Below are 19,925 nucleotides of genomic sequence, written 5' to 3'. Positions count from 1 at the left end.
ACTTGTAATCCTAGCACTTTGGGAGGCCATGGTGGGTGGATTGCTTGAGTTCAGGAGTTCCAGACCAGCCTGGGAAACATGGCAAAAACCCTTCTCTCCAAAAAATACAAAAATTAGCCCTGCATGGTTGAGCACAGCTATACTCCCAGCTACTTGGGTGGCTGAGGTGGGTGGATCGCTTGAGCCTGGGAGGCTGAGGTACAGTGAGCTGTTTTTGTGCCACTGCACTCAAGCGTGGGTGACAGAGTGAGACTCAGTCTAAAAAACAACTCTAAAAGACTTCAAACAAAGAGATTTCCTAACACTTAGTACAAATATAAAGGCATGCACCACATTCAAGGCACACATCCTCCTGCAGTTCTTGCTTTGCTCAGTACAGTATTGACTGAAGCACATGCATATCAGAACTGTGAAAAATCAAGGCTATCTACATACATTTCTATTATTCTTCTGTGTATACTACATACAGCCAATAATATTAAAATGTCACCAATTGACAAACCTGGGTGGTGCCTTCACAAAGATTTTTTTATAACTCTCTATTCTTTCTTCCAGCTACAACTACTTTGAATTAATATTTGTGAAGTGAATCCACAGGAACCGAGCAAAATAAGAAAAGAGTTATTGAGTGTGAGGAAAGCTGTGGAGAGGTACAGACAGATGGAGAGATGACAATATCGAGTATGTCAGTGACCTTCACAGTAACAGACCTTTTGGAGGAGAGTGAGCTGGAGCCAGAATGAAGTGGATAGAATATAAAGAGGGATGAAGGAGTGGGGACTTCAGGGAGCAAATATGGGGTTGGGCGGGTTAGACTGGGAAGTGTGGATGGATTCTGGACATTCCGTTTTAGGTCTAGCACTTACAGAAAGAGAAATCACGTTTATTTAGCTCCTTCCACAATCTTTAGAGAAATCTTCTGAAACATCACAAAAAAGATATACAAACGGCCAACAGTCATCAGGGAAAAATGCAAAGTAAAACCACGGTGAGAAACCCCTAGTGCTTATTAGAATGGCTGAAATTTCAATGATTAATAAATATAAATGTTGGCAAGGATGTGAAACAGTCTCATCCATTGCCTATAAGAATATGAAACAGCCACTCTGAAAATCAGTTTTGTATCATCTGATAAAGTTAAACAAGCTAGTACTCTATGGCTAGCATTTCCACTCCTAAGTATTTACTCCAGAGAAATAAAGTTATGTCCAAGAATTTCTGTACAAGTATTTCCATAGTTCCTTTATTTGTAACAATAAAAAAACAAGAATAACCCCACAATGTACAAAAAAATTGTGATTCAATCATACAATGGAATACTACCAGCAATAAAAATGAATGAACTACTGATACATGCAACAACCTGGGTGGACCGCATAGATATTACACCAAGTGCCAAAAGCCAGACACAAGCGAGGCCACATGGGATGAGTGGATACATATGAAGTTTTAAAACAGGAAGAACTACTCTGTCATGATAGTCATCAGATCAATGGCTGCTGGGCAAAGGGGGGCTAGGTTGAATGCAGAATAAAGAGAACTCTGTGTATCTGGATAGTGGCATGGGTGATATGGCTGTATTTGTCAAAATTCATTGATGAATTTGATACAGATCTGATCATTTCAGTATATATGTAAATTTTACAAGTTTAAAATGCTTACAATAAAAATTTAAATGTTAGTAATAAAAAAGAGTAATTGAAAATATTAGCAAACAAATCCAATAACAGATCCAAACAATATACCATGATCAAGTGAGTTTTATATCAGGGATGCAAGGATTGTTTGACATACATGAATAAAAAAATGTGATATACCACATCAACAGAATGACGGACATAAACCGTATTATCATCTAAATAGATGCAGAAAAAGCATTTGGTGAAACTAAACATTGCTTCTTAATAAGAACTCTCAAAGGAGTTCCTTTGACAAAGGAACCAAGAATATACACCACTGGGGAAAGAACAGTCTCTTAAATAAATGATGCTGGGAAAATGCTACGAGATGCGGAAGAATGTCACTAGACCCCTGTCCCTCACCATATACAAAAATCAACTCAAAAGGGATTATAGACTTAAACGTAAGACCCAATACTATAAAACTACTAGAAGAAAACATATGGGAAACACTAAAGGACATGAGACTAGGCAAAGACTTTATGGCTAAGACCTCAAAAACACAGGCAGAAAAAGTAAAAATAGACAAATGGGACTATACTAAGCTAAAAAGCTTCTACACAGCAAAGAAAACATCCAACAGAATGAAGAGATAACCTGTAGAATAGTGAAAATATTTGCTAAGTATTCACCCAACTAGTATATTCATCCAATTAGTATATTCTAGACTAATATCTAGAATATACAAGGAACTCAAAACTTAGCAGTAAAAAATACAAATAATCCAATTAAAAAGTGGACAAAGGATCTGAATAGACATTTCCTAAGAGGAGGCATACAAGTGGCCAACAGGTGTATGAAAAACACCCAACATCACTAAATACCAGGAAAATGTAAATCAAACTACAATGAGATATATCTCACCCTAGTTAGAATGGCTATTATTAAAAAATAAAAAATAATAGATGCTGGTGAGCATGTGGAGAAAGGGGAACTGTTATTCACTGTTGGTGGTAATGTAAATTAGTGCAGCCATTATGGGAAACAGTAGAGTGATTTCTCAAAAAACTGAAACTATTAATGGAACTACTATCCCATGCAACAATTCTAATTCTGGGTATTTATCCAAGGGAAATGAAATCAATATATGAAAAGAGTACGTGCACGCCCATGTTTATTGAAGCACTATTCACAAAAGCAAAGATGTGAAATCAATGGGTGAATTTATCAATGGGTGAATGAATAAAGTAACTATAGTATATACACAATGGAATGCAATTCAGCCATTTAAAAAAGAATGAAATCTGTCAGTTGCTCCAGGATGGAACCAGAAGTCATGTTAGGTGAAATAAGCCAGGCAAGGAAAGACAAATATCACACATTGTCACTCATATATGTGAGCTAAAAATGTTAATCTCCTGGAGGTAGAGAGTAGAATGACAGTTACCAGAGGTTGGGAAGAACGTAGGGGTGGGAAGATGTAGAAAGGTAGATTAATGGGTACAAACATTCAGTTATATAGAAAAAATAAGTTCTAATGTTCTAAAGCACAGCAGGCCAACTAAAGCTAACAAAAATGTATATTTCAAAATAGCTAGAAGAGTGGATTTTAAATGTTCCCAACACAAAGAAAAGATAAATGTTTGAGGCGATGGATTCCTGAAACACCCTGAGTTGATTATTTCACATTCTGAGCATGCATCAAAGATCACATGTGCCCCATAAACATGTGCAAATGTTATGTATTACTTAAAAACAAACTCAACACAATATGGGACATTTTAAACGGTACAAAAATAATGAGCATATTAAAAATTTGGCAAATATTTTCTTTTTATTAATATCAACTTTTATCTTTTGTAAGTCCCAGCAGAATGAAGCCCATACAGCATCAGAAGAGGTGGCTCTCCTGAGAGAATCTTCTTCCCAGTTAAAAAGGCAGAAACAGAATTCCTGGAGAAAGTAAGACTTTGGAGAACTGCACAGCACCTCTTCTTGGTGTCTGGGATTACCCAGATTTAGGGAGGGTTCACTTCTGGGAAAAACAAAACTTTGCTTCTTGTCCTTTTTTGTTCTTATGGCAAGACCAAAATTTCAGAAAACCAAGATGAAGCACCAAGCTAAAGGGATGTACTCTCTCTCTCTCTCTTTTTTTTTTTTAGAATATCCACTACCAAGGATGATCCACGCTGTTATGAGATGAATTGTGTCCCTCCCCAACCAAAATTCATATGTTGAAGTCCTGTGTTGAGAAGACAGAAGTGGCTGTCTACAAGCCAAGGAGAGAGGCCTCAGAAAAAAGCAACTCTGCAGCACCTTGACCTTGTACCTGTAGCCTCCAGAACTGTGAGACAACAAATATTTATTATTTTACTCACCCAGCCTGTGGTACTTTGTTATGGCAGCCCTAGCAAATTAAAACAGAAGTATTACCTTTTCTACCCTGTCCTATGTATCAACATGTGATTTTTTTAAGAGTATGAATTGCCTGGGATTCCAAAACATAGAGTGAGTCAATGGAAAATGGATGATATAGGGTCACTTCCAAGCCTTTGTGAGTTTCCTGGCCACCACGCAAACATGGATGTGTCCCCAATTCTTTTCAGTTTCACACAGAGGAAAAGTTGTGGACATAAGCTGACACAGAATCACAAACTGTATTTAATTTATTTGAGATATTGAGTGAAATAGTTTGCCTTTATTTTATAGAAAGATGATGAACAATCATAATTAATAAACTAAAGAGACTTTCTGGCAGGGGATTGCAAGTATACTATGTTTTATCCTACTTTTAAGGTACATTTTCCTAAAGAGTCTTGTCTAGGAGTAAATGTCATCACTGATTTTTTCCTCTGCATTGATCACTTGGTCCTCCCTGCATTTCAGTAAGGTTGCTAGAAAGGAGGTGTTTGTCCATGATTCCCAGAAGAATCGAAGAGGCCCTAGGAGTAGAGAGCTTCTCCTGAGGTCACACAGCACGTGACTGGTGGAGGAATGACAGGCACACGGCTCTCCAGGTCCCTAGTCCAGTTTTCTGGGTGCCATGAGAATTCCAGCCTTTGGTTTCTCTTACATGTAGTTCATTTCTAAACCTGAGAAGGAGAACGCACCTCAGGTGACTAACATTTTCTGTTGTTCTGCACTTAGTCTGAGAATGACCCCAAAAGATGTTTAAAGATTAATTCTTTGGCTACCAACCTATTTGGCCAAGTCATGGACATGGAGCAGGTGAAAACTGCCTTTACCTATGACTTGCCTGAAGATTCTGAGACCCACGTGAATCAGGTAAGCTCCACACACAGGGACACTCACTCTCTTACCTGCTTATTTTCTGTACCTTTTCACATTTCACATCCTCATCCCTCCCTCTGGGTGTTTTCCTACTTTGGGGTCTTCTGTTTCTACCCCCTGTCTCCTTCCAGGTGACTAGAGTAGACTCGTTTGGAATAGGGCTTGGCCATCATGCTTGTGTCAAATGAGAATGATGCCTGGATCCTCAGTGATGGGCAGCATTGCTTTGAGGTCAGTGATAGTGAGATGACTGATGAGACAGACGTCTCCTCCACAGTGAGTGCTGATCTCATGAAACCCTTAGGTCCTCCCTGTTCCTTAGTGTGTTTGTCTTCAATCCCATCATGTCGGTCATGGGCATCTGTTGCATAATGGACACTTGACTGGTTCATGCCCCCTGGCCTTTGATGCTGTGTTGGGATGTTTTCCTGGCCTTTGTGTGGGGTCTCTGTCTTCCCTCATCATATTACATCTCATGCCCCATCCCTAAGTCCATCCTCTGAACCCACGCAGTACACCAGCATCCGCATGTGTGCTGTGTGTTCCTGCCCGGCTTTGCCCTTTTCATGCCTTATTCTCACTGTGCCATGTTTCCTACTCAGTTGAACAGATGCGGTAGGATACTCGCTCATTCTGGAATGTGACCATCTGCCCTTCAGGAGAGGACAGCAGGGTAGGGGTGAAAGAGACCCTGCAGCCCCCCCCACCCCCGACAGCCTCCACTCCTACCCCACTATCGGGAGAACCCGCTCCTGATGTTTAACGTGGGTTCTTTTCTATTTCCTAAGTGTCTCGGCTGGGTTGAGAAATGAAGGGAAAGAGCACAAGAGAGAGAAATTTAAAGCTGGGAGTCCGGGGAGACATCACGAGCAGGATCCCTGATGTTCCCTGAGCCGTAAAACCAGCAAGTTTTTATTAGCGATTTTCAAAAGGGGAGGGAGTGCACGAATAGGGTGTGGGTCACAGAGATCACATACTTCACAAGGTAATAAAATATCACAAAGCAAATGAAGGCGGGGGAGATCACAGAACCACCGGAGGAGGTGAAATTAAAATTGCTAAAGAAGTTTCCGCATGCATTGTCATTGATAACATCTTATCAGGAAACAGGGTTTGAGAGCAGATAACCTGTCTGACCACAATTATTAGGTGGGAATTTTCCTCCACCTGATAAGCCTGGGAGCACTATAGGAGACCAGGGCTTATTTCATCCCTTCAGCTTCGACCACAAAAGACAGCACGCTTTGAGAGGGCCCTTCATAGGCCTACCCTCAGGGCACATTCTCTTTCTCAGGGATGCTCCTCACTGAGAAAAAGAATTCAGCGATATTTCTCCTATTTGCTTATGAAAGAGGAAAAATATAGCTCTGTTCCCTCCGGCTCACTGGCAGCCAGTTCAAAGTTACCTCTCTTGTTCCCTGAACATCTCTGTTAACTTGTTCTTTTTTTAAGATGCCCAGATTTCATATTGTTCAAACACACATGCTCTACAAACAATTTGTGCAGTTGACACAATCACAGGGTCCTGAGGCGACATTCATCCTCCTCAGTTTCCGAAGAAGGTGACGGGATTAAGAGATTAAAGTAAAGACAGGCATAGGAAAACACAGGGGTATTGACTGGGGAAGTGACAAGTGTCCATGAAATCTTCACAATTTATGTTCAGAAATTACAGTAAAGACAGGTATAAGAAATTATAAAAGTATTAATTTGGGGAACTAATGTCCATGAAATCTTCACAATTTATTTTCTTCTGCCACGGCTTCAGCCGGTCCCTCCGTTCGGGGTCCCTAACTTCCCGCAACACCCCACGGCTTCACTCTTCTGCATCAGCACCACTTCTGAACCCTCATTACTGATTGTCAGAATTTTTAACACGACTAAACATGAAACACAAGTGCATCTGCATTATGTGTCGGTGCTCTTTCGTTTTATTGTATTTGGGGTGAGGTTATTTTAGGGCATGGTCCAGGGTAAATTCTTTTAAGGCCTGGGTGCCCTGCTGTGAGGTCAAAGGAGGTTGGGACTAAGACTGCAGAGCCCTGGCTCCCCCATTACCTGCCAATTGTCGGCCCTTTGTTGGGGTCTCTTCTGCTTTATCTGGCCTGAAAGAGACTGGGATCTTTCTGATCCCAGGGTTCCAGGGGGTGGCGCACAGTATTTCCAGGGATGGAGGGTGCCATAGGCACTGGTGGGAAGCTTGAGTGTCTCCTCCCAGACTCCATCGGTACCTCCTCATCTGTTCCTTCAGCTTCTGGACCTTGAGCACCAGAGCCTGGGCCCCTGACCCCCTTCTGCCCTTCCAGCAGGCCCTGGTCCAGCTCCACCTGCTGCTCCAGCAACTCCACAGCTTGGTCTAGATCAGCTGTGTGGGGGGTTCAAGGCCCTGGTGAGAGGGAGTGGTGAAAGGAGCATCAGCCAGGGCAGGGGGCTGAGGCCCTCAAAACCTGTGTTGCAGGGTCGGCTCTAAGGGAGGAATTCTACCTCCCTTTTCCTTTTTCTAGCCCATTAGCTTAAGGCCCCTGTACTGAGAAGCCCAGCGAGCTCCTTGCTTTGGGCATATGCCTCTGGGGGGCAAATAGAATTTCCTGGCTCAGGGAGTGCAACTGGATTCCTTGAACAAGGATATGGGGACACTGGGAAGAGAGGACCGGCTGTACCTCCCTGCTAAGAAATAAATAACTGTTAGATGAGGGGGAATTCCTGTTCAGTGACTCTGTGATCTGTGCTGCTCTGGAGGGGGTGGGGGGAGGGAGCCTTGAGGTCTGGGCTGAGGTGGGGGTGGGAAGATGCTGAGAGCTGTAACTAGGCAAGGAGCTGCAGGGGTGAGGTTGGTGCAGGGTGGGATTTAGAGGATACTCCCCCGACTCTTGTGCGGATCCCCTTCAAATCCTCCACCCCCACCCTTGGTGTCCGTCAACATGTGGGGGTGACCTCATCTTCCCACTGCCCCTGGAGCTGTTCTGCTCTTCCATGCTTGCCTTGGGGTTTCCAGAGCAGCAACTTTGTGAGTCCTGGAGTGCTAGGGACCAGGAGGGCAGGAGGAGGTGAAGACAACAGCACTAAGAGAGCCTTGAAGAGGGAAAACCATGGTGTGTGAGGCAGGGAGCAGTCTGAGTTGCCCAGAAGACAGTCGGAGACCGCTCTCTCCAGGCCTTGGCTTTACTTCAGTGCCTGGCCCTGCATCGGCCCCACGCCTGCCCTGCTCTGCTGCCTCCACCTCCCTCTCAGCCTGGTCTCAGACACAATCCAGACCAACTCCTGTTTCTGGTGTGAAAAATGTTCCTGTCAGTTTAGGCAGAACTTGCTTCAGAGCACTGGTGCCCAGCCTTCCACAGGTCTTGTGTCTGTTTTTCTCGGCACTGTGTTTCTTCTCATGTATTCTTCTGAATTGGCAAGGCAAGAATTACATCACTGGTTTGCAGATGAGGAAACGGACTCAGATGGGTTCATTGAGCACTCACTCACTGGGCAAGTGTCTGTAAGGGCCAACTGTGGGCCAGATGTGCCAGGGCTCTATAGCTAGCTGGTGGAAGGACCTGGAGGGTTCATGTTCAGGTTCACAGATTGAAAACTCATATTGACCTTACTTAAGCACTGATTCCTGCTTTACAATCCATGCCACAAACTTTATTGTCTTAAGAAGTTGCCACAGCAGCCCCCGTTGTGGTCAGTCAGCAGTCATCAACATTGAGGCAAGACCCTCCTCCAGCAAAAATATTAATATTAGCTGAAGGCTCTGATGACTGTTTGCATTTTTTAGCAGTAGTATAATGATAAATTAAGGTATGTATATATCTATTTTATACATAATGTTATTGTACACTTAATAGTCTACAATAGAATATAAATATAATTTTTATATGCACTGCAAAACCAAAACAATTGTGACTTGTTTTGTTGGCATGGTCTGAAACCAAATCTGCAATAACTCTGAGGTGTGTCTGTAATTTCCCTTTCCCTCTTCTTGCTGGCCCAGAATGACCTTGTTTCTTGTCCCTGTCTAGCCCTGCATGCTGCAGGGGTTTGCTTTCTCTGGTAGGTCTGGACATTTTGTATCCCTTGCAATCTAGGCTCTTGGCTTATGACACTGGTACTAGCCTCAACCTCTGTTGGACTAGTGAGCCTCCCTCCACACCTCCTGAATTAGAACCGAAGCTCTGTGCACACACCATTCACGTGGGTCTGTATAGGCTTCCTGCAGGGTGTTCTGAAAGGGTGTTCTGTTGTGACTGGAGGCCATAGCCACAGGTCTCTGGGCAGAGGTGGCTCAGAAAAGAGTAGATGACCCCAGTTTTGGTCATCTGGGAACAGGAAGATCCTGAGACAAAAACCCATGCCTTAGAAAACAACACTGCCCCAAAGCTGGCAGCGGCTAAACAGCTTGTTATCTGGGACATCACTCTGCACTGGGGGGGAAGATGGCCGCTGCCATGGTGTAGGGGTCCAGGAACCAGGCGGGGAGCCCTTCCTATGGGTCAGTGCTTCTCACAGTTGGGAGCTGAATCACCTTTAGATGAGGCCTAAGACCTCATGTTCCTCACTAGCTGACTTATTCCCACTCAGTGGAAAAAGAACCCAGAACCTTTGCAAAATTTTAGGAGAGAGAAACTTTCCCTCTTGTCTCGTAGTGCTAGGGTTATGCATGACTCATGCGTGAACTGCAATGTGGACACAGCTTCCAGTCTTAATTATTAGAATATAAGAGGCCCAAACTACTGTTGTTATAGATATGTAAAACTGCACAGTACAAAATTAAACAACCCACAACCAATTAACAGTAGAGATAAATTAACTCCATTTGTAAATTTAAAACAAGATCGACAGCCATTTAGAAAAAAAAAAAAATACAAATGAGACTTTCGCAAGACAGCCTATATGATAGGCTAATAACAAAGCTTCATGAAAATGACATTTCAACCATCTTAGTTTTGGCTTTAGGTTATAAACTCCAAAATGGACAAACAAACCCCCAATAATTCACAGTAGGGAGCCCTAAGCCAGAAAGAAAGGTGTCAGGGCAGACCTGGGACCTGGAATGAACGCACACCCTCCCTCAGGGTCACGAATGAATCCTCTAAGACCCCTCCTCCCTCAGACACTCCATCCATCACCAGAAGGTCCACACAGCACTAAGACCCAACCACCTCACTGTCCTCACCTCCATGGACAGAGCCCAGGTGAGAGCCACCCCTGCTCCTCCTCCCTCGTCTCCCACAGCCTCAGCACCATCGTCTGCCTCGAGTCCACCAGGACTGAGCACCTCATGCCCTTTCCCTGTTTGTGTCAGTCACACTGGGTCTCCTACATTCCCTGCACTTGCATCCCCACAAGGCTCCACACACTCCTATTCTGTCCCCACACCATGCCCCCTACGTAACTCCAGAAATATTCCCACTGCACCACTTGGAATCCACAGTCCACGATCAGCAAAACCTTCTCATCTTCTCTCAGGATATTCCCTCACCTTGAAGCTCTAACAGGAAGCGGGTCTTCCTGAGATGTGACCCCCTTTGAAGTTCCCTCACATGGGGGAGTTTCCCAGGAACTTGTACTCCCGGGTTCAGAGGTGAGGTGGGGTCCTTGCTCCTCACTGTGGTTCTCAGACCTTTCTGCCTCCCTCCTCCCTAAACCCCCTAAGCTGTCATCAGACTAGGGCCCCATTCCATTCTTGTAGCCATTCCCTGTGGGCCCCAGGCCGTTCCTGTCAATCCTGACTCTTGTAGCTCCTGGATCACCATCACCATCTTCAGCAGGGCTGTCTCCTTGATTCTTTGTGACTTTGACATATGCAGATGTGGCAGGCTGAGTAATAGTCCCCAAAGAGGTCCAGTCTTAGTCCTTGGAACCTGTGAACAACTTGCATTACATGGCAAAAGGGACATTACTCATGTAATGAAGATAAAGGACTTTAAAATAGGGAGATTATCCTGGACTCTCTGTGTGGGCCCATCAAATCACATGAGCCATTAAAAGTAGAGAATCTGCTCTGGATGGAGTCAGATGCTGCAGAGGAGGAAGGCAGAGGAGACACAGCAAAGGGGAGATCAGAGGTTCCAAGCAGGAGGACTGGATGTGCTTTAGGCACCATACGTGAGTGGCAGAGAGAAGTCTCTAGGAGCTAAGGGTGGCTCCCAACAAGAAAGTGGGAAGCTCTGTTCAATCTGCAAGGAGGTGAATGCAGACAAGAACTGAATGAGCTTGGATGTGGATTCTTCCCCAGAATCTCCAGGAAGGAACACAGACCTGTCCATACCTTGATCTTAGCCCCATGAGACTGTGTGGACTTGCAGCCCACAGGACTGTGGACATGATAATTAGGTGCTGTTTAAAGCCGCTTGGTTTGTGGTAATTTTTATGGCAGCAATAGACACCTATACAGCAGAGAAGATGTCCATGCTCCACGGCCTCTCAGGTCCTGGAACTCCTTTCCTTCATAACCATGTCCTCTCTCTGCCTGAATCTCATGCCCTTCTTATCCCCTAGGCTTCCTCATGGCAAAGAAGCCCAGCCCTTCCACACTCTCAATTTCACACTTTCCACTCTCTATCTTTCCACTCATCCTTTGCAGGGTAGCCACAGGCTCTGAGGACACTGATACTATTATTTTATTATATGCTGTGATGTAATATCAGTGAAACACTCATTGCCTATGTGCCTGCTTTCCAGGCGTGGAGTCCATTCTGTAGTACATCAATTCCAACAATCCTTCCACCCCCTTGGGATTCCTAGTCCAGTGATCCTGCCATATCCTCCCTCTCCCTCAGTGCTTGGATTCACCTCCTCACCCATTTTGGATTCTGTGGTAAATAATTTCCATCCCTCCCTTGCCTCTCCCTTGCGTTGTCACACTTGCTTGGCAAAACTACACAGCTGGTGGATTCCACCTCTGCCTACACTGCACCTGCTCCCTGAGCTGCAGGAGAGCAGCACGCAGCACACTGACTGTTCTCTGTACCTTCACGACCCAAACCTGGCCATGGGGAACCCCCACCATGGCCAGCAATCACCCTCTCCCTGCATGGCTCACCCTCAGCCTCCTCTCTGCCTGGGTGACTCTTACACACCTCCCTGTGCTCACATATCCAAACCTCCTTTTCCATTCTTTCTTCAGCTGATGACCTTGCTTCCTACTTCACTGAGAAAACTGAACACATTAGAAGACAATTTCACAGATTCCACCACTGTCCGCTCATGCATTTGCAGCTGCACCGCATGGCAGGCATTTTTCCACATGGGGGATTGCTGTGTGTTAACCATCCTGCTCCCAGACACAGCCAGTACCTCTGTGGGTGCCCTGAACATCAATTCTTCTCATCTACTTAAAGGTGTTAGTTCATCAAGTAATACCTTTTATTCCATCTATCATCATCCCTTTTCCTCTTACTTCAGTGTTTCATTGTGGCAGTCATGAGGATGCACATCCCAGGCCCTCAGGTAGAGGAAGAATAATTGATGATGCTCCAGCTGTCACAGACTGAAATCTATTGTCACATTTACTCTGAGACCACACCTGCCTTGGCTTTTTCCTGATTGAGGAAGGCAGGAATATTTCTACTCTGAAGGCTGACTGAGGCTCCAGGGCTCCCTGCCACACTTACCGAATTTTCCTTAGGCAGCACAGGGTCTAGGGTGCTTCCAGCCAACCTTCCTGCGCTCTCTCCTTCACTAGGGTCCAGAGTTGCATTGTGGTCTGATAGCCTCCCCAGTGTTTTCTGTCTCTATCCTGAATTTCTCTCACAAGCATTTCCCTTAATAAGTCCTTGTACGTTTAATACTGTATTGGTGTCTGCTCCTCAGGAGACTATAGCTAACACAAGTGGTATCAAGGGTGATACCACAAAGAGGTATCAAGGGTGAAAATGGGCAAAAATGAGAATTTGAAATAAGCTTTCCCACTGCCTGGCAGGCCAAGAGGATGCCATCTGGGTTAGTGGGGGACACAGACAGTCCGTGGCACAAGGTGCAGTTGAGCTGCTGTGGGTGTCACCAGTGCTAACCTGAGACAATGCCTTGGTTAAAAGAAGCTATGGAAGGTGTGGTGATTGAATGCCCTGCACAATAGTGACGGAACTGGGGGAAAACCTACAAAGACAGTGGAGTTGACTGGTTACTTCCCAACTGTGTTCATGCCCTATAAAAGGATAATGAGAATCTGCAGATTGTTCACAGCTGTCACTGGCTACGTGTGAGAGCCTCTGCAGTGTCTCATGGAGAAGCCTTTATCTCCTGTAGTGAAAGGATAGATACCATGGAATAGTAGCTGAAGACATCATTATGAGGACCACAGTGCTCCAGAGATCTTTGACACTCAGCCAATGCAGGCCCGTTATAAGAAAGTCAGGGCCACGGTAGGGAAACCTGAGATTCTGCAAACTGGAACAAGATCATCTGATGGGTGCTGCCCGGATCCTCTGGGCATATAGAGGAGGCTCACCCTTCTCTAGCAATGGTTCCCGCTTCCTATGCTGGAAGATGCTGCAGAAGCCTCATCCCTGTGATGCAGCAGGAATCCCACTCAGGAGCTTTGCAGGAACCAGCCGGCGTGTCCCAATAGGAGCACGGGGAGCACTTCTGGGATTGAAATTTGAGGGTGTTGGATCAAGGGGTCAGAATGTCAGGCTGGATGAATGAAAATCCTTTGGCTTGGAGGCACTATCTCAGGGCATGAGTTTATCAGACACCCCAGAACTTTGATAAGTGGGGGTAAACCCACTGCTGGGGTGAATTTAGATAAAATGATTCCCAAATCTCAACAAGGTAGACATATCTTAGTTGCCCTAGAACATGTAGAGGATGGAATAACGAGGCTGAGTGAATTGGGCATGGTGAAGCCCCACCAAGACCATGCTCCACAAGAGGATCCAGAATGCACACCTTCTAACGGAGCCTCAGGAACGTGATGGCGAGAGGGAGCTGCATCACTAAGAAGTGTCGGGGTGTTGTCCTCTGCAAGCTGGATGTGATGGTAGTAAAGATAGTCCCAGAGTTGCATTTATTAATATCCCTGGGGAGGGTGTGGCCCTGAAGAGACAAAGACTAAGTGGTGACAGTGACCTGAAAAAGCCATAGAGCACCATTACTATGGCAGCCTCAGAGTAGCAGCCAAGAGCACTCAAGCTGCAGGGAATGTGGGGAAGCTTAATAGGGGGTGGTGTCACAGGGTTAGGACAGGCAGTCAACAAGGGCACTTGCTGATATTTATGATAACAAAGCAAGAATTGAGGAACAGGAGGGTAAAAGTTTTTGACCCAATATAAAGTCATGATCCCATCCTCAATGCCTAGACCTCAGCCAAGATTCAGATTCAGATCTCAGTGACAGAGGAAGTGACAGAGGAAGACCCTGCAATCCCGTGGAAGTATATGCTGGGACAATTCCCTCAGTCCTTCGGCAAAGGAACCTATAGCCATTTACTCAGGAGACTGTACACTGGGGAAAGGAAACAGGCAGAACTGGGGGGATTATTGACACTGAGTGTGAGGGGACACTGATGCCCAGATGCCCACAGCACTATCATGTCTCCCATCAGAGTGGGGCTTGCAGAAGTCAGGGAGTAAACCTGGACACATTATGGCCCACAATGGGACCATTGGATCCATAGACCAAGTCCTGGTTATCTTCCAATTCCCTGAGTGCATAATTGACACTGCTGCACTGCTAAGTGGAGCCACCCCCACAATGGGTCCCTAGTCTGTGGTGTAAGGGCTCTCATTGTGTTGTAAGACAAAGGGAAACCTCTGACACTGGCTCCATCCTGGCCAAATCAGAAATCATAGTGTGTCCCGGGGTGGGTCTTGAGGAAGACACTGAAAGTACTGTGGGGGGTGGCACCAACATTACAGAGCTGAAGGATGCAGGGTGGTGTTGGGGCTATTATCTCTACGTAATCCAGCAACCTGTCCCTTAGGAAGCCTGATGAGGCCTAAAGAATGAATGAGATTACTCCAGGTATGGCCAAGTAGGAGTTATAATTGCAGCTTTTATTTTTTTTTTTTTTTTTTTTTTTTGAATGTAAAACATTTAATTTAAAAATGTTGACACTAAATAATATAAATGCAAAATAGCTATTATGAAATGCACATAGTGTATCTCAGCTCACTGCAAGCTCTAGCTGCCAGGTTTTTTGTTTTTTTTTTTTTTTTAGCCAGGATGGTCTCCATCTCCTAAAGGAAACTGTAAGTTACACGTGTGGTTAAGACTTGTATCTTCACCCTTGAAAAAGCCCACATTCTATCACAGTGATGTATGGTCAGACTTCACAGCCCCAATTGTTAAACACTTGGATCAAGTCATAACCAGTTTTATTGCAAAAGGACCCTGTACACATTTATCAATTCTAGTACCTTAATAGCTACCCAACAAGTCATTAACATACAGAAACATGCATCATGAGAAGCAAGAAATATCACCCATCCCTTCTGCATATTAGCAACTTGTCACTCCTGAGCAACAGTGCTCACATCACTGAGGTCTGTGAACAGTCACTTTTCGCATTCATCCTGAGTGAAAGATGGAATGACTTAAGTACAAATGCAACATATTATAAACAATTTCTTACAAAAAAAAGTCACAAATTAAACCAAAGTATTTTACAGAATTTACTACAAAACGCCATAAAAACTGCCTTCACTTAAGCTCTCTCTCCCCGTATCCGGCGAGCCAACTGGATGTCTTTGGGCATGATGGTGACTCTCTTAGCGTGGATGGCACACAGATTAGTATCTTCGAACAGACCCACCAGGTACGCTTCGCTAGCCTCCTGCAGCTCACCAATGGCCGCGCTCTGAAACCTCAGGTCGGTTTTGAAATCCTGAGCGATCTCCCTCACCAACCTCTGGAAGGGCAGCTTCCGGAGGAGCAGCTCGGTCGACTTCTGATAACGACGAATCTCTCGAAGCGCCACGGTCCCGGGCCTGTAGCGATGAGGCTTCTTCCCCGCCGGTAGAGGGAGCGCTTTTCCTGGCGGCTTTTGTGGCCAGCTGTTTGCGGGGCGCTTTCCCACCGGTGGATTTACGAGCAGTCTGCTTGGTTCGGGCCATTTTCTTTCGCCCAACGCCGAAGTTTCAGGCCACTTCTCCGACCACCGCGCCGCTTCCGCTGCCCAAAGAACAGCCGCAATCGCCGAGCTAAGAACCGACACAACCCCAACGAACGACCAAACCGCTCTGCCATTGCAGCTTTTATGTTGTCTGGATATCACTGGTAGAGCAGGTGCCCGCCACCATGCCCGGCTAATTTTTTTATATTTTTAGTAGAGATAGGAGTTTCACCATGTTAGTTAGGATGGACTCGATCTCCTGACCTCATGAACCGCCCATCTTGGCCTCCCAAAGTGCTGGGATTACAGGCGTGAGCCACAGCACCCGGCCATGGAGCACTATTTTTTAGGAGACTACCTAGCCACTAAGTAACAGGTTGACCACATTTAGCTACTTCCATCCTGGAAGGGCCAGAGGTTCATCTTCACAGGTATAGGCTCCTATTCCATGGGTGTTTTCATGTCCTGCTGTCAGACACTCAGCCAGCACCACTCCCTGGGTGCTGTTGACATTCCTGATTCACATGCTAGGTGGTGCTCCTAGCCCATTATCTGCCTGAAGGAGCCACTTGGCATGGAAAGTTTTACAGTTTCCACAGCTGTGGGTTCCACTAATCCTATCACCATCTGCACCACCCAGAAGCTGCCAGCCACAAGGAATGCTGCACAGGTCTTCTACAGGCACAGCTCAGTGCCAGCCTGGAGGAAGCACTCTGAGGGGTGGGTGCCATCTTTCAAGACATGGTGCCTTATTTGAATCAGAGACGACTCTACAGCGCTGTGTTCTCAATAGGAAGAATATGTGTGTCCAGAAATCAAAAGGCAGAAGCAGGTTTGGTTCCACGTCCAATCCCTTAAATTCACCCACTGGGGTATTTTGCATGTTTTATCTTCGAACACTGGGTTGTGCAGGGTACGAGGTCCTGGTTTCCAAGGAGAGTACCCTTAAAAGGAGACAAAAGTCAGCCCACTGAACTACACATGACGGTTGTCACCAGAGAAGTTTGGACAGTGTGTGCCCAGAGACCACCTGGTGAAAAGAGGATTCTCCTCCTCTCCAGGCCCAGGTAATAGACCCTCATTCCCAGGAGGAGGCACAGCTACTTTCACACAATGAGGGCAGAAGTGTGTGTGGAAACCAGAGATCCACCTGGGGGCCTTCTGGTTTCCCTTACCTCATTGTAAGTGTGGGCAGAATCATTCAGCAATTCAGCCTGAGATGACTTGATTTCCAAAGGCCCAGACCCATCAGGGCAGAAGGTTTGAGTCACACTCATGGATAATCTCCCAAGGCCGCGCTCCTGTGCTCTGACATCTTCAGTAGCACTGGTGCTGAGGCCCTGCTTCCCATGGGCTGTTCCTAACCAGTGACTGGTCACACCAGTGGCACTGAGGCAGGACATTCCTGGGAGACAGGGGACTCATATGATGACGAGCTGTAGCTTGAGGATTCCTCCTTGGCCTTGCTTAACTCTCCATAGATTGCCTGTGGTCTAGGATCCATCTAGTAAACCTTCTCTCCTTCTGTCCATCACAGGGGGGCGTCACACTTGCATCTTGGTCTGTTGCCTTTCCCAGGGTAACCTGCCTCCCTCACAATATCTTCTGACAGGTGTGTCCCCTAAAAAATGCTGTAACTTTCATCCCATGTTGGAACTTGGTTTTTGGACTATTTGAACTACAAAATCATTTTCATCTGCACACCAGTGTCCTCTTACTTATTCTAATTTGTAAAATCCTTTTGTTTATTCAACTTCTTCTATCTGCATTGGCACCATTTTGCTGGTATTTGTAATATGTTTTTGAGTTTGTCGATGTTTGTGGCTTTAAGTCACTAAATTTGGGGGTAGTTTGTTACACAGCAACGGATAACTAACGAAGCCCTCTTACATTTCCATTATTCTACAGAGGTTAACTACACCTGTTTTATTTCCTCCCATTTTGATAATATTAGCCATACATGGGATTTCTAGTTTCTCAACACCTATTCTTTTCGTTTCTTTTCTTTCCTTTGTTCCTTCCCTTTCTCCTTCCTTCTGTCCCTCCCTTCCTCTTTTTCTTCTGTATCTCCATTCAACCTCTCACCCTCCCTCCTTCTCACTCCCCTTTCCTTCCCTTTCCCCTTCCTTCTTTTCTTCTTTCACTTTTCCTTCCATTCCTCCTTCTTTCCCTCCTTTCCTCCATTTTTTCCTTTTTCTTATGAAATTTTCCTAAATATAAAATAACCCTGTGTGATTGTGCTATAAGTAAGCATTTTCTGAATCTATATGCCAAAAGTATAATGCCACGGTATATAAGAAACAAGTAAACAACAGGAAGTTATTAACAGAGTCTGAATGAAAATGCCTGCTGTAATTCTACTGCCAAGACAGTGACTTTTAACTCAATTCCTTCATTGCAGTGTTTTCAGAACACATCATCAAGTATTACACATTATTGTAAAAGTTTAAGTAGCCACAATCACTTTGGAAATCATATTATCATTATCTAGTATGATTAAAGTCCATACAACGTATCATCCAACCAACCCATTCCGATTCATCCACTCTGGGGGGCTTTCTTACCTATGTGCACAGGAGACAGGCACATTAATGTATATGGCAAAAAGTGGAATCAGCCACATATACATCAATAGGAAAGTAGTGAAATTGTGGTATAACCATAAAATGTAAACCTTCAGCAGTAAAAATGAATGAACATAGTCTCCCACACCACAAATAACTCCTATATGTAATGTGCATCATGGGAGAATAAATGCAGTAGGAATTTGCTGTACAGGAAGCTTAAAAACCAGCAAAACTAACTGATATTTGATTTGGGCATATATATATGTATGTGTGTGTGTGTGTGTGTGTGTATATACTTATTGCACAAATCTTTAAAGAAATACAAAGGAATAAAAATCACAGGTTCAGGATGGAGTCTCCTTCTGGGGAAGTGAACGGGCAGCAGCCCAGGGGAGCTTTACAGGTTCTGTGTTTTACACCAGTGCTGGGCACCCTGGTAGTTACTTGATTGTAATTCCTTAAACAGAGTTTTCCAAATTAAAATATACTTGTTTTTTATAGAAATGAAAGAGAAAAGAATTTCAAAGTTCACTACAAGGATCCTTAACAAGAACTACTTACATTCGAAGAAAACCACAGAGATCTGTAAGGAGCCACGTGACAGAGAGGACCAGGATGCCATGAAAATGACCTTGGCTACAAATAAGCCATTTGATCCTTGGCTCACTGGCATCTCTCTAGATTTTCAATTATACAATGCTTAATTTGCTGTGCAAGGTAATTCAGTCTTGCAAAGGATTTGATGTTACAATTTACCACACATAAAACTGAATTAAACTTTTACAGAATTGGAAATGCACATCATTGATCAAAACAAATGAAACAAGCAAAGAGTAGGAAGGAATATCCAGTAATGGAATAGTAAATACGAATGGAAAACAGAATAGGACTGCTAAAAAAAAAAAAAAAAAAATCAGAAGCACATAATAGAGTGCTATATAGAATCATAGTGGTGTTCAAATCACTTCTATCACATCTCATTGACTAAAACAACAAAAGATGTTAAGTTTATTATAGAATGTCCACCGAATAGCCAGTTTTTGGAAAAAAAAAAAAAACAACTTGTTTCTCAATTCGAGCTAACCATTTCGGGCTACGGCATCAAACCAAAGTTATTGGCATCGTGTTAAGCTAGATGTGCTGAATAAAGTATGAGATTCATGTTTTTGTAAATGGAAAGCAATTTGATTAGGCAATTTTTTTCTAAGTGAATGCAACTTTATTAGAGAAGTAAAGAAACAAAAGAACAGCTACTCCACAGAGTTTTTTTTTTTTTTTTTTTTAGTTTTTTTTTTTTTTTTTAAGTGTAGGCAAATCGTTAGTGAAGATGACATTTCAATTAGAAAATTGGTGTTTGGGGCATATTTCCACTAAATTTGAGACATCTTAGACAAAGCAAAGACTTAT

At 44.4% G+C, this 19,925-nt stretch overlaps 2 protein-coding genes and 1 pseudogene across 3 annotated transcripts in view; 1 reads left to right on the top strand and 2 right to left on the bottom strand.

Annotated features, from left to right (window-relative positions):
• PPP1R11 (protein phosphatase 1 regulatory inhibitor subunit 11) overlaps nucleotides 1-6,980 on the bottom strand; it is a 179,142-nt gene extending 172,162 nt beyond the window's left edge. Inside the window, exon 1 of the mRNA XM_050788546.1 lies at nucleotides 6,959-6,980. Within this exon, the coding sequence (XP_050644503.1) occupies nucleotides 6,959-6,965 (7 nt within the window). The 5' untranslated portion in view covers nucleotides 6,966-6,980. The remainder of the gene's footprint in view (nucleotides 1-6,958) is intronic.
• The window catches only part of LOC126953165 (profilin-2-like), a 362,177-nt gene that overhangs the window by 121,006 nt on the left and 221,246 nt on the right, over nucleotides 1-19,925 (top strand). The gene's annotated exons all lie outside the window — the stretch shown is intronic.
• Nucleotides 15,198-16,112, bottom strand: LOC126953168 (histone H3.3A-like; annotated as a pseudogene). Its single transcript, XR_007725137.1, has one exon. The product of XR_007725137.1 is annotated as a histone H3.3A-like (transcript).

This window comes from Macaca thibetana, chromosome 4 (genome assembly GCF_024542745.1).
Source record: "Macaca thibetana thibetana isolate TM-01 chromosome 4, ASM2454274v1, whole genome shotgun sequence".
Taxonomy (NCBI): domain Eukaryota; kingdom Metazoa; phylum Chordata; class Mammalia; order Primates; family Cercopithecidae; genus Macaca; species Macaca thibetana.
Note: the sequence above shows the minus strand (reverse complement) of the source record. Positions and strands in the feature narration are given on the sequence as shown.